The 14,306-nt window shown below is 40.1% G+C and overlaps 1 protein-coding gene across 2 annotated transcripts; it reads right to left on the bottom strand.

The window, feature by feature from the left end:
* Window positions 1–340: 340 nt before the first annotated feature.
* On the bottom strand, window positions 341–3,924 carry mul1 (mitochondrial E3 ubiquitin protein ligase 1). Of its 2 annotated transcripts, none has more exons than XM_083894890.1 (5): window positions 3,786–3,924; window positions 2,498–2,636; window positions 2,323–2,410; window positions 1,902–2,022; window positions 341–1,218 (listed from the first exon to the last, which is right to left on the bottom strand). In XM_083894890.1, exons 2-5 carry the CDS (start codon window positions 2,615–2,617, stop codon window positions 489–491), a joined length of 1,059 nt encoding a protein of 352 aa, XP_083751016.1. In that variant the 5' UTR covers window positions 2,618–2,636; window positions 3,786–3,924; the 3' UTR covers window positions 341–488. The 2 variants fall into 2 exon arrangements, with proteins under 2 accessions (XP_083751016.1, XP_083751017.1); XM_083894891.1 differs by having other exon boundaries at window positions 3,812–3,898.
* Window positions 3,925–14,306: the final 10,382 nt, after the last annotated feature.

The raw sequence follows: 14,306 nt of genomic DNA on the forward strand, positions 1-14,306 counted from the left end.
CAAAGAGAAAGAGAGAATATCATACGAAATCATTTTTCCCCTCTTCTCCTCTCCAATCAATCCTGTAACAACTCTTGAAATTAATCTTGTGAAAATGCAGTTATAAAGTACTTAGAACTTGGACTACAAACTACAGCTGAACCACGTCTCTGTAAAGCTAAATTAAAAAATATTAACACTTTTGAGTAATAATATCTTCTAAAGAGGGAAAAGAACTGAGATATTTCAAGGTGAAGGAAGTTATACTCTTTAATTTGACATGTATGTTCTGTAAATAATGAATATATTATTTAATTTCTATCAAAATGAGAGAAATGATTCCATATTTGCCATCAAGGTGAATAACAGTTTTCAAATCTGATTTGAATGTTTGATCATGGGTTAAAAACAAACACAAAATAAACAAACAGTACAACTTTTAAGCCCGACAAGTCTGATGATATTGCAGCTTTTTAATGAAATGTTTCCACGACTGCGGACTTCCCATGTTAACTGTTGTAAAGAGGCACCGCTCTGTCTATAGTTGCCCTGCAGATGGGGCATTTCTTTGGCTGTGGCAGGGCTTCGTAGCACGGAGCACAGGCGCACACGTGGCCGCACTCCAGGAACACACAGGAGCGCTCGCGGCTCAGACAAACAGCGCAGCTGGTGGGCGACACGCTGCTCTCCTCGATGTTAAGTTCGCGCTTTCGCTTCTTCTGCTGCTCCTTGAACTCCTCGAGGATCCTCCGCTCCTTCTTACTCTGTCTGTGGTGCACAAATTTCTTCCACAGGATGAAAATGAGCGTGGAGCAGGCAGCGATGCCTGAGAGAAGAGCCAGAATCCTCCACACTCTGACACTTTGTCCCTGCTTCCTCAGCAGAGACTCATAGTCCATGCGGGTAAGGAAGTAATACAGACCCTGCTTGGGAGGTTGGAGCTTGATGAGGTTGTTATCCAGGACTAGCTCTCCCACTCCTGTGACACTGTCTCCCAGCCGCAGCATCTCCTCAGTTTCGTGGATGCCCTTGGGTCGCTCTCCACTGATGAAGTGGCCAATAACAGAGGACAGGGACTGGACTGTGGGGTGGAAGTTCTCGTACGTGGTCTCCAAGTCCAAGTCTACAGCGTCCAGAGGACGTATGACCCGGACCGTGGTCGCGACGTCGTCGTCATGAGACCCGAGGGCAAACGGAACCGTGTTGGTGCGCTGGTGAATGACTTTCTCTGTGCTGTTCCTGTTCAAAAACAAGTCAGTTGGTTTTGTTTGAGGCTGCAACTAATTATTATTAAAGTTATCAGTTATCAGTCGGTTGCCTTTTCTTTTTTTTTGATTAATCCGTTAGTTTCTTGGCTGCAGTTTTGTGAGAGAAAAACTGAGTTAAAGGAACATGAACAAGGTCATTTGTAGTGTTGTTTAAATTCCAAATGAAAGCACATCTATTATGTATTAAATATGTTTATTGTTCATGGTTTTCAATTACAGGAAGGAGAGTGTTTTATTCAGAATGTACAGTTGGAGGTAAGTGTCATTGTGTCACCACAGCAGCATTTCAATGCACAGAGGTGATATTTGCACTTGTGTTTATGGAATGTTTAATGCAGCTGAGCTGCCACAGCACATTTATTCACAATCGTAAACATCCATAAATTTGGCAAAAGCTCTTGTCCAAAGAAACGGAAGAGGCAACGTTCAATGAGACGCACACAGTAGACAAAGAATGAATAAATAAATATTTCTGCATATTATTTTTTGGCTTGATTCTTTCTTATTTCTTATTATTGTGTCTTCTACGACTGATAGAAATTCTTCAACATGAAATCACAAAATTGTTCACGTTGCCTTGTGAATGCATTTGCTATATTAACAATTAAAAGATATATGTATATTTTTTATTTTATAAATCTCTCTCAGACTTACCAGAGGTGAGTGGTGCGATTCCACACCATCGTTTCCTCCTTCAGTGTCAGTCTTTCGATGACGCCTTTGCAGTTATCGACAAACTGACTGCTCAGCGTTTCCTTCACATTTCTCACCACACCTACAGTGGGCAATGCAATGTTATAATTAGACATGGCAGAGGAGGAGATGACCACTTTAACTGGGCCTTAGTGTCGATGTTTCTCTTTATTGTACATTCACAGATGCGAAAATGCATGTTTATTATTTATTATCTTAACCTATCTTAACTGTCTTTGCTGCTGTGACATTGTAAATGTAACAAATGGACCTCAAACCTGTACAACAGACACTAAATAACACAATAAGACACAACAATCTCTAAATAAAATACTTCTTGATACTACATAAATCAATAAATTCTTTTGGGCCTTCAACACACCTTCTATGACAGCATACGGGACACATCGTCCAGGGGTTTCAGACAGGAAACTTTTCAAATTCTGGTCAACGGCCACTTTCTTGGCTCCCTGTCAAGACAAACACAACCGGTCAATACTACCACGCGCCTGTGACATTCGCATGACAATGTTAGAAGGAGCAGAAATGCGTCTGACCTTTAATCGAGCAACTGTCGTGGCTCTGCTTTTGTACATGGAGTAGAAAAGGGCGGTCAGAGCTGAGCTGGTGGCTAACACCACAATCTGTGCCGTTGAGGGTTTTCCGCTGGAGTCCATCCTGACGTCCACAGCAGAGCTGTTTTAAAAACGGAGTGAGAAGAGCAGATTCAAGCTTTGTATTCAACAGCTAATTTGATGGCTGCTGTCGTACAAGCAAAATGCAATTTAGAAGCAATAGACATTTTCATCTATTTTTTTCTGCACCGCAACTTTGAAGAAAAGGCTCTACTATGTAAATGTTTTTTTTATTTATTTATCTTATTCCACTGTTGAAACACTGAACTGCTGCAGCCACAGACAATTTACAATATTCTGGGCTATTATTATCATATAATTTGATCTAAGCATGCGATAGAAACTCAGGGTTCCAACACAAACAAAGACAACACATAAGCAGTAGGTTTTTCTGTCATTGCTGACGTCTATAAATCAAGGCAGTCAACAGCTGATCTATGATACTGTTTATTTTATGCTAATATGTTTGCCTGGTTTAAATTGTTCTCCCCATCTGATGAAATAGATGGTTTAACAATTATAGCACACGATACACAAAGTCACTCAACTTGAATAAATGTTTGTCAAACAACACTTGTGGTGTGTCTCCACTCAATGCAATGCACTTATACATTCAAAAACGTTTCAATTAAGACATTAATTTGTAATAATAGGCCAATTATTTTAAATTGGGGCAGACGTTGGTCTGGCTCTACAAAAGGGTTTCTCACTCCTGGTCCTGGGAAGGGAGAGTGGCTCCCCTGGACCAGACGTGAGAAACCCTGCTCTACAATGTCACCTTGGTGGAAGGTAACTGTCAAAAGAGGCTGTGAGAAAGTTGTTTTTTTGCTGATATTTATGTAAATTTTTTTCCCCCTTGAAACATAGGGTTTCAAACTGGTGCACAAAACATTTCACACATGGTAGACGAGTTGTTAGCTGAACATAACCAGGACACTGTGGTAACAACATTGACAACATTTGCTGTCTTAATATTACGTTTTATCCATCGTTAACACTGAATATTATACTTCCAAAAGCGTAAGAAGTCGCTAGTTGTTCTTTACATTTGTACCGACACATGTTAAGTCTGACTGGCTACGTAGCAAAATTAGCAGTATGCTAGCAGCTGACGCGGCTATAGCACGAGCTGACCAGGAAGACACCGTTTAAAAGACACTGCCGCCGTCAGCGTAAACCGAACAAGGTTTGTTTGAAACGTATGTCAAACCTGTGCTTTCACACACACAAACACACCCAGAGTGTGTGTGTGTGTGTGTCCGTCGGTCTGTCAACAACTCAGAGCCTCAACAACAGCGGACGAGGCTCTCAACAGACAAAAACATCAACAACAACACCACCAGTGAGTGTGCCACTGTTCAGGTGCAGTCCTCCTCCGCGCCAGATGATGTCGCTGTAGAATTAGTAATGATACCCCTGAGTGTGATGATGCTAATTAAGTTCAGCCTGGTTTTGATAGCACAAGAATGTGGTAAGGACAGAAACAACAAAGAAACAATGTTTAACTACACGACTTTGCTACTAGTTGAGGTCACTTTTAATAATAATAATATTACTTAAGTAAAACGTACAAGTCTTAAAATATGTGACATTTGCAATACTATCGTTTGTGGATATCAAAATTCAACTTCAAGATGTACAACGGAAACTCAATTCAAGATATCTGAAACGGACAATGTAGATATATCTTCAATTAAGTAATATCTTTGCTAGTAGTTGAGGTCACTTTTAATAATAATATTACTTAAGTAAAACGTAAAAGTCTTAAAATATGTGACATTTGCAATACTATCGTTTGTGGATATCAAAATTCCACTTCAAGATGTACAACGGAAACTCAATTCGAGATATCTGAAAAGGACAATGTAAATATATCTTCAATTAAGTAATATCTTGAACTTGAATCATGACTAGTCATAATGATGTTGTTTTGACAAGTAAGAGTGCTTTTGTAGATATCAGATGTGACTATCATTTACTCTTTCTTCTTGTGTCACAGAGAAGGACATAAGCCAGCGCTCACGTCCAGCACCCACAGGTCTGATGGAGGTCAGGAAGACTTGCTCACCCAGAGTTTGACCCTCTCAGGTAGGTGTTCGTCCCCCAGCTGCATACAAATAATGCTTTCAATGCTTAGGGTTATTGGTGGCCTCTGATATTGAGCATGGTCTGGGGTTCACGTACACTTCCCACCAGACCAGTGCATGCACCGAGTTATATTAAAGTAAAAATAAATAAAAGATGCCGCTCCAGAGTATGAATTCATCGACTCCGTACACAGTGTATGAACATGTTTTCACGAAGCGTTCTCATTGCATCATATGTTCTCAACATTACAAACATTGGGAAAAAAACCACCTTTGGTACATAGATAAACACAGGACATCCAGATGATGCGTCATGTCACTTATATTTACTAAACTAAAATACTGTATCTCAGATCTGATATATATTTTTTGTTAATTTGCTCTTGGGTTCGTCCCATACTGGTCACCTGTCCAGTATGTGTATAGTGTTATAGTGTTTCACCCTACGTTAGCTGGGATTGGCACCAGCACCTCCCGTGACCCTCATGTGGACAATAAATAATGCAGTAGAAGATGGATGGATGGATGTTTTTGCCCCCATGGCAGCCCATTAAAATACTGGTTGTAAACAGTGAGTGAACTGTGGAGCAAATTACCAGCAGCCAGTTCTAGTCAATCATAACCGACTCACCCAGGCATGGATGCTGTGGATTTAAAACAAGAACTCATACATTTGGCTGTTATTCTGCAGGTGCACCATACGTCTAAGCTCTTGAATGAATTTGAAAACATCATTTAAAAACCACTGTGTTCATTTCATGAGTGAATGCTCATTTCATAACTGTTTCACGCCAACAGAGTTTAAACCCGTTTAAACACTTCAACGAACTCGCAGATCATTTAACTTCGTCTTTAAGGCATAGCCATCAATATGTTAAGTATTGTGTGTGTGTGTGTGTGGGGGGGGGGGGGGTTTCAGTGACCTTCACGTCACAGAAAAACACACAGCGAACGGCGAGATGGATGGTGAGATGGATGGTGTGCTGTGGTTCTGTATGTTTTCGTGAAAAGTCCAAAAGGGGATCTTCTCCGTAGCTTTCGCTCTCTCGTCGACACCATCGTGATGTTTTCTCTTTTCCAGCAACAGTTTTGCTGTTTATACTTAGTCTCTTTCTACTTCTGTAAATGTTGGTTCTTGCGCAGAGTGCTAAGTCTGACTCCAGTCCGTCTAAGCAGGAGTAATCGGACTATGAATCACATTATCCAGGCCTGTTAGTCTGTCTAAGACTAGCTAAATTTTATTTTAATTTTAAGACTTTAAGAACACCAAATTGTTGTCTTAGCCTGACTAAAGTTCGACTGACCAGCCAACCTAGGGCTGAACAATTTTGAATAAATATCTAATTGCGATTATTTTGACAGGAAATGCCATTGCGATATAATTCAAGATATCAGAGGGAATGGTAATCATTATTCTCATTTTCATTTGAAAAACATATTTAAAAGGAGTAATGTGTGATATTTGTGCAGCTTTGTGAGAAACAAAGATGTTCTCTTCAGTCTGTAGAATAAGATGTGTATGGATCAAGACAATAATTGATCTAAATTGATATTTTGACACACATTTTGGAACAAATATTGTGTCTCCTGCGATTTGAAAATTGCAGTAAGCTGTATTGCGATTTTGATAAAATTTTGATGAATTGCTCAGCCCTAAGCCAACCTGTGTGTTTCATGATGATCATATTTAGTGCCTTCTTACTGGTGATTCAGACATGTCAGAATCAGAGACACTATCATTCCAGTGCAGACGACGGGGAGGGGAATGCATTGTTGCCTGCTATTAAAAAGTTTTTTTTTAACAAAGTGTTTCAAAAACAAATTACAGACTCAATCTTAATTTGCATAATAAGTACCTTGCATTAGGTACTTATGATTTTCAATTAAAATGCTTTATTAAGAAAAAACAAAAAATTAAAGGAGGCAACATTAAGAGCTGGCACAGTGAAAACAAAGGGTGGAGAAAACGGCGTCCTCTGGTTGTATCCTCTGTCTGACACCTTCACCGACATGTGAGTGATAAGCCTACAAGAATTCACAGCTTGCTTCTGCTGGAATAAAAGGTGTTAGCTAGTTCTCAACCCCAGCAAAAGAACAAAAATGTCCTCCAGGCTTTAGGTCAATATAAGTCACCTTGTTTCTTGGACTGAGTCTACCTTGCAGACCCCCCCCCCCCCTCCAAATTCCTCTTTGTGTCTTTCACATAATGACTTTTGTTCAAATGCCAGCCTGGCACACGTTCAAGTGGCTTTCAAAGAGGCAAGAAAAGAAAACAACAGATGGAGGGAAACAGCTTTATGGAGGGCACAAGAGGTGAGAAGCACATATAGTGTGTGTGTGGAGTGTAGTGTTAAGAAGATGACAGCTGGAATTTACTGTGCTTCGATAAGGTTAGCACCGTGTCTGCTTGTCAACATCAGGACAAACTCCCTTCCTTTGGTTCTATCCAATCACACAGCACCAGCACTTCTCGTAACGCTGTGTGCAATTGACCTCACAGACACCCAAATTGAGAAAAACATGACAAACTGCCCGACTGCAGACATTTTAGTTTCAAGTTACAGGGTTATTCAGACAAAGATAACTGATACTGATACTGATGCATTGTTAAACTTGAAAATGTCACATCTGAACATTTAGATTCTTTCAGCACAATAAGCTGCCACTAAATGTCTTGAACTTTCAGCACGATCTGTACTTTTTATGTAATTCCCGACTTGACAAATACCATTGTTCGGCGTATTATAGTGTCTTTCATTCGCATGGCTCTAATGGAATTACAAATCTTGGCTTTGGAAATGTAATTAAAAGTTCAAAAGAATATTATCTAATGGCAATAGCCTATTTTGCATAATTAGCCGATTTATTATTTTGTTGAATTTTTTTTGCTCTTTCACCGTGTCACAAACCTTTCAGCTCCGCTCTGCCTTTACAATCGGCTTATTCTCATTCCCCCGCTGAAAAACCACATTATTAGTCTCAGCTCCTCAAGATACTGAGATCAACTGGCACTGTGGAGAAAAAAAAAATGACATCTGAGGATTATTTAAAGAGGAGCTCTGGGCATATAATTAAGCGATTTGCTACGGACTTTATTGTGGTGCCTCTCATATTCAGAACAGATCCACCTGCACGAAACACTAATGGTGCTAATGATGCAGAATATGAGGGCACATCGCAAATGTGCAATTATCACCGTATGAATAAGCGATGGCAGAAAATGGATCATATGTGTGAAAGAGTCAACGTCATGGAGCGACGAATCTGAGCGTGAGTCCAAAATGTGCCTTTAAGCGGCAGTTGCAAAGAAATATACCACTATAGAGCACTTTAATGTGTCCTCTCAGGTAGCCTCAGGGGGAGTGGCTACAGTAGAGCGGGGAAAGCCAATGTGTGCTTCTTTTACCGATATAGTTCACGATATCTTTTACATTACTTATCCAAACAATGTCGAAATTGGCACTGCACTTACTCGTACCTGTAGCAAGACACCAGTCAAGGTTGAACTCAATCGGACCATCCGTAAAGAGAGATATGCGCGTAAAACACAGACAGACAGACTGGAATTTATATCCTATTTTTCTTTTAATCAAGAACATCCCGTGCAATCAGACCGACTTTCTGTAGAGTCTGTGTGAAGTCACTGGCCTGAAGTGTTGCTGTAATTGAATAATTTATCATTTTATACTTCAATTGTATAGATGAAATAAATGCGATTTAATGTGGACCTTGTGAGCTTTAAAATGTTTTTTGTCGTTTTGGGCAGAACAAACGCAGCTGATATCTATGTTAACCCTGAGAACACGGAACATTTCGGCTGCTTTTTTTTTCCATGTTAAAACGTACAGTATATACAAGAATGTGCAATATACAGTGTCTTATATACTTTTTTTTCAGCACAACCTACAGAAATTCTGATTAATGTTCACAACTATATAAAAACATGCGAGTAAGAAGACGAAACCCCCCCCCATATTTTTTAAAGCCTGAATAATATTTGACCTATAAACAATGTTGTTTTCGTCAACGATGACGATGATGAATTTCGTTTACGCCACTTTTTTTCATGACGATAACGAGACAGTGACGATATAAACATGGCTCTTTGATGACTAAAACATGATGAGACTTGCGTGTTTTCGTTGACCAGACGAGAATGAACGAAAATGTTAGTGGGCGGTCTGTCAGACATTTAAAATGCAGGAACCCTCTAAAAATAATCATATATGTTGCAATGTGTTGCACTTATAGATCTGCTGCTATTTTCACAACTTATGTGTGACACTGCCCAACAGCAAACTCCAATACTTGACTAAAACCCTTTTGAGTTTTCGTTGACTAAAACTATCACATATAGAAGTGACAAAAATTTTACTGAAACCAATAAGCATTTTAGTCCAAAAGACTAAGACTAAATCTAAGATGGTTGTAAAAAAACAACACTGCCTATAAACACACACACCCCCAGGATGTCCATATAAGGAGTCATGTTTTATTCCCACGGCAATTTACCTTGTGTGCACCTGCTGCACAGCTCCTTGCCGCGTGAGCACTAAGGGTTAAGCTCAACGTAGCTACAGTAAGTGGCTCCTGGCTCTAAGTTCTATATTTAACGTGCAGACATGCAAGTAGAGAGGATTTCCTCACCTTGGCAAGAAAGCAAAAGAAACAAAACAAACAAAAACCCTTAAGTGTTTTTCTTCCTTTCACTGTTTCAAATCTGACTCCTGAATAAAGACCACATCTATGTCAAAGTCACATTAACACGCTGTCACCAGCTCTTATTTCTAATTGAGTTTGGGTAATTCACTTTTTTTCTGTTCTTTAAATTTGACCTTACATGCTGACTAATAAATCACTTACTGTCATGCAGCCATTTCCACTTTGGGAGTAAATGAGAGCAGAACACTGCATGAGTTGCTTGAACTTTATTATGGAATCATTCATGCCTATGATAATCTATAGCATCGGGATGAGATATTATTGATTTACATGTCTTGAGGCCGTGCACTTCTACTTTTTTATAAACAAACAATTGACTTCATCTTTGCAAAAGGCTCCCCCTATCATTTTTTGTGGCACTTGTTTTATTGGGTACAGGAGTGTTATCTGCAGCACGCTGATGAATGAAGATCGCAGCATCCCTTTCTGTCATTATCCCCCTCTCTCTTGTTCCTAAATGTGTGCACGACTGACTCGCCGCTGCCCTCACGTATACAACCATAAATCAGCCACGTAAGAGCTGGGACCTGATTACACTGCGCTGGGTAAGTGTGGCATGATGAATAGAGGGCCTAATTCAATTAGGTTGCCTTTGCTGGACAGAAATACGTGGCGTACGCTGAGGAGTAAAAGGGCTGTCTCTCAAGAGCAAGAAGTACCTATGGACAAGGGATGAAGACGTTTGAGAGGGCGATGTCACGTAGATAAAAGTAATTAGATTGCTACTGTTTTAACATTTACTTCCCGCGGGGATTGAAGTCAGAGTTACGGGAAATGAGGATGACTCACAGGACTGAGCTGCAGATGGATTTGTAACAGTGAACAGTTTCTCTATAATGGTCTGACTCAGGAGATGGTGGTGTTGATAGTGTAGAAGTTGATGCATCGCTTTGATCCGCACAGTTTTCCAGACAATGAATCCTGCTGACTTTGGTGATCCAGTGACTCTTTCTTCAGTGACAAATGCAGGTCATAGTTGAAATGTTGCCATGAAATTTGGCGCAGACCATTCAAGACATTCGACTCCATTTATCAGGGTTGGAATTAATAATTCCCTAAAATGTCATTCAACATCACAAGCCGCCAAATCATGTGTTCCAGATGCAGTGAAACGTCTTAACATCGACCAGTTGAACAGGCTCCAACCCCCGCAGAGGATGATTCACACCGGCTTTGTGACTTCCCGGCTTTCCTGTAGAGCACTTGATTCACGGCGAAACTGTGGGGTGCATTCATCCATTACACTGATTCAGACTTTCATTTCCCCCACAGGATTAATTGCTCTAACATTGGCGTTCGCTTCAACGTCAAACGTGTAAGAATCTCCTCTGCTCAACTCTGCAACGGGGGAACTACAGTGGCCTTTGCATACTAGAAAATATGTAAACTTTCACTTCCAAACAGCGGCAACTATATTTTATTACACAAGTATTTTACCAATTATAGCATTAGTAATTGGATAAAAATCTTTTTAAAATTCAAGCACAGTTATTCTTCATATACAGTTCAACAAGTATACCTAATAAAGTGGTCGTGTTAAAGCTCACATAGAGTGGTCTTGTTGCACATATATGTTAGTTATGGAGGTCTACTTACATACATTAACTTGTTTTTATGCTCAAAAACCTCCTAGTTGCTGTAAACGAGCCGATAGAAGTCTCTCCTTACTGACGCTGTCCTCAGCCGCGGTGTTTCAGACTGAAATCTCACCCCCAGAAGACAGAGTGTGTTGTGATTGGCCAATACCCGGAAGTGACATAATCAGCACACCAGCTCTCAGAAGCGCAGCTCCCCCCTCTGGAACGGTGGATGCAATGCTACTCATGATCAAAACATTGTTTTAACAATGTTTAAAAATTGTTTCGTAACGACTCTCCACCACAGTCCCTTTTATGACTTTGACCCGGAGTCAGACCCAGAGTCAGAAGACACTGTCACTCGTGAAACACCTCCACAACGGACGTTATTTTTCTTCTGCGGTTCAATGTACGCAACCGGATGTGCCCGGACTAGTGCCCAGAGCAGGACGATCTGCTGTTAAGGAGAAATGCTGTTTCAAATGTAGGTCCGTTTAAGTATTCTCATGGATGTTTTTGAGCGGGAAACACATTTGCCAGAAGATCATGTTGACCCTGTAAAAGTGATGGCGTGGCTTGAGATGTTTATCAATGTAATGGGGGGAAAAACATTTGGATTCCTGAGTAATGTTTTTCCAGGAATAAAAGAAGAGAAACTTCAAACACATCCTCTTGCATGTGCACGAGTGACGCTGAGCGTGCACGTGCCAGCAAGTGCATAAAAAATGGTTGGATCTGAGAGAGGCTGAATTGGATTTACGTCCATGTTCCATTTCTGTTAACTTTTCAACTCCGCAAAGTCAAAACAAAGCTTCACATCTGCCTTCATCGTCCTTATTTTCTCCTGCCAAAATTGTCTTGTGTAGTAACTAGCCAGTGTGATCTGACCTGGTGTTTTTGACCCTGGACGTTTCTGTCTGTTGGACTGACATCCTTATGATGACCCTGTTTGAACACTGAGTAAATCCATTTGTTTGCCTTGCTTTTGTGCGCTGTCCTCTGCCAGGGAAAGCAACACTGAGCTGGCAGATCACACAGTATATCGAGGGTATAAGGTTGCTGTATAATTTATTTATTTATTTTTTTAATACTCTGACTCACCTTGAATGTAGACAGCTTTATTAGAATGCACCACACTCTGTCCCTGAGAGCTAATTTACACTAAGCCATCTTTCCTCTGTCCTCACTGCAGTATGTACTCAAATTGAGAGCACGCTCACATCATTATTGCTTTAATCTTCAGCTCTCATACTTCTTTAGAGCAAAGAAGAGAGCAGAGACTGGCAACCCTCAATGGAAATTGAGACACGAGACTTGAGACATTTGCTCATTTCGTCAAACATGCCTCTTGCAGGCCGATTTATCAGATGGCAGATAAGTCGATACCGAATACGCACCATTCTTTTCTGTAAAGGCCAAATTCATGATGGATTTTTTCAATTAAGCATATCTGGGCCTGCATTCATCTTCTGTGGTTAGAGATGAGTTATCTCGCATCACAGGTGATTTATGAGGCCACAGCTGTATGATTATGCTCGTTTGATCAGTCCTTGGTAACTCGTGAAGATTCGTCCTGATCATTGTTTACACTCACGTTTTCTTCCCTTTTGACGGAATCATAATAAATCACATGTATACACGGTGCTCAGAGCAATAACATTTTTCTATTAGGCGCGTATTTTTTCTCCCAGTGTTGCCACAGTGACCTCAGCATCAGAGAACTTTATCTACCACCTCCACATGACAATTCAGTCCTTGGCAGAAACAGATGATTCATTTTCACAGAATGTTCCACTGAAAGTGCAGCCGCCTTTTATCTGCTCTCAATGTTGAGCGCTGATGAGTCTAGGACAGATTTTATTTAACCATGTCTTTTGTTTTTTTAATATAATATAATAATATTCCATATCAAGCTCCAATGGTTATGTTTAGTTAAATGAGCCATGATTGTCTCTGTTAAGATGTTGCCTAAATGCTAACATTGGCATATTGATTGTTGGTTTCTGTGATTCTATTGGTGGTTTGTATCACAATGATGGATTAACTAGTATTTATTTTACTGGTGGGCAAGATTTGGACTAGCCATTAACGCTAAATGTGGGATTAACCCTTAGAACACAGAGCACTTAGCACTGCTTTTTCCCCCCATATTAAAACAGGGCCTATAATAATGTGCAATATAGAGTGTTTTATATCCTTTTCTTCAGCATAACCTATAGGCAAACTAAGGAATTCCATTTCACCAACTATATAAATACACCTGGTCAAACAAGTTAGCTTGGCTCCTTTTTATGATCCAAAATAGAAAAAGTAAAAGTATCACTAGCGTATTTTCTGTTGTATGCAATATAGAATGAATCCTAACTTTGACTCAACAACACATAAGAACACACACAAAAAAAATCACATTTTGTAAAGCCTGAAGTTGCATCACTTCATCAAGCGTTTGTGGGACCCCTTGATGTCACAGCTCCACTCCGTATCCTTACTAAACCCCACTTTTTAGAGTCTGCACAACGTGACCTGATGTTAAGACGACAATATGATTACCTTAACATTCTAACAAGAAAACAAACACATAGTTAATCATAATGAACTATTATTAACTACTGAGGAGTTTGTATGCTTGCAGGTCCGAGGGTTGAGAAAAGTTGCATTATTTTTGATGCACTGTTTATTTTTGAGAAAGTTTTTGCAGAATATAAATTACATTTCCAGTTACAAATAGACTGGGCACTATTTTAAATGCATAACTACAGTGTAATCATTTGGCCCGTCTCCCCCGTTTACTGCTTAGTAATAGTAGTATCTAAGTCATTTAAGTCTGACAATAATGAATGCTTGAAATGTGTGTTTTTCTTCTCTGCTGATGAAAAAAACACTCAGGATTAAATGACTCCATATTTAGTTGCTAGTATCCACTAATATTATGTCACAGTTGTACAAGGTTGCCTCCGTCTAATCCTCCTTCAAACCGTGACAAACTCATGAAACACGACACTAAACAAGACTGTATTTCATCGTATTAAGTTGACGGACTTTTATATATCTGAAGTACAGTCACATACTTTACGTCTCCGGAGAGAGAATGACTCGGCGATGTACTCTCTTCCTCGGGCTTTACAAGAAACATAAATACAGTGATACCTCAGTGCAAAGCTGGACCGATAAATAATGCTTTGGTACAGAGCCATTTGGAAGCAAAACAACAAAGCAGGGAGGGGGGGGGGGGAGCGACGAGGACGAGGGTGCCTTAGTGCTGGCCTGAGGCTCCTGCACAGATCAGCGCAGCATGATGCAAACAACAGAGGGAAAAGAAGAGGAGGAGGAGGAGGAGGAGGAGGA

The sequence above is a fragment of the Microchirus variegatus genome (assembly GCF_963457635.1).
Source record: "Microchirus variegatus genome assembly, chromosome: 9".
Classification (NCBI taxonomy): domain Eukaryota; kingdom Metazoa; phylum Chordata; class Actinopteri; order Pleuronectiformes; family Soleidae; genus Microchirus; species Microchirus variegatus.

Bases quoted from the DNA above. Each gene is read 5' to 3' on its own strand.
- mul1 (XM_083894890.1), bottom strand. From the start codon at position 2,617: ATGGACTCCAGCGGAAAACCCTCAACGGCACAGATTGTGGTGTTAGCC. The intron at 2,023-2,322 runs GTGTGTTGAAGG...TGCCCACTGTAG, and splicing joins CCCGTATGCTGTCATAGAAG to GTGTGGTGAGAAATGTGAAG. The intron at 1,219-1,901 runs GTAAGTCTGAGA...GTTTTTGAACAG, and splicing joins AATCGCACCACTCACCTCTG to GAACAGCACAGAGAAAGTCA.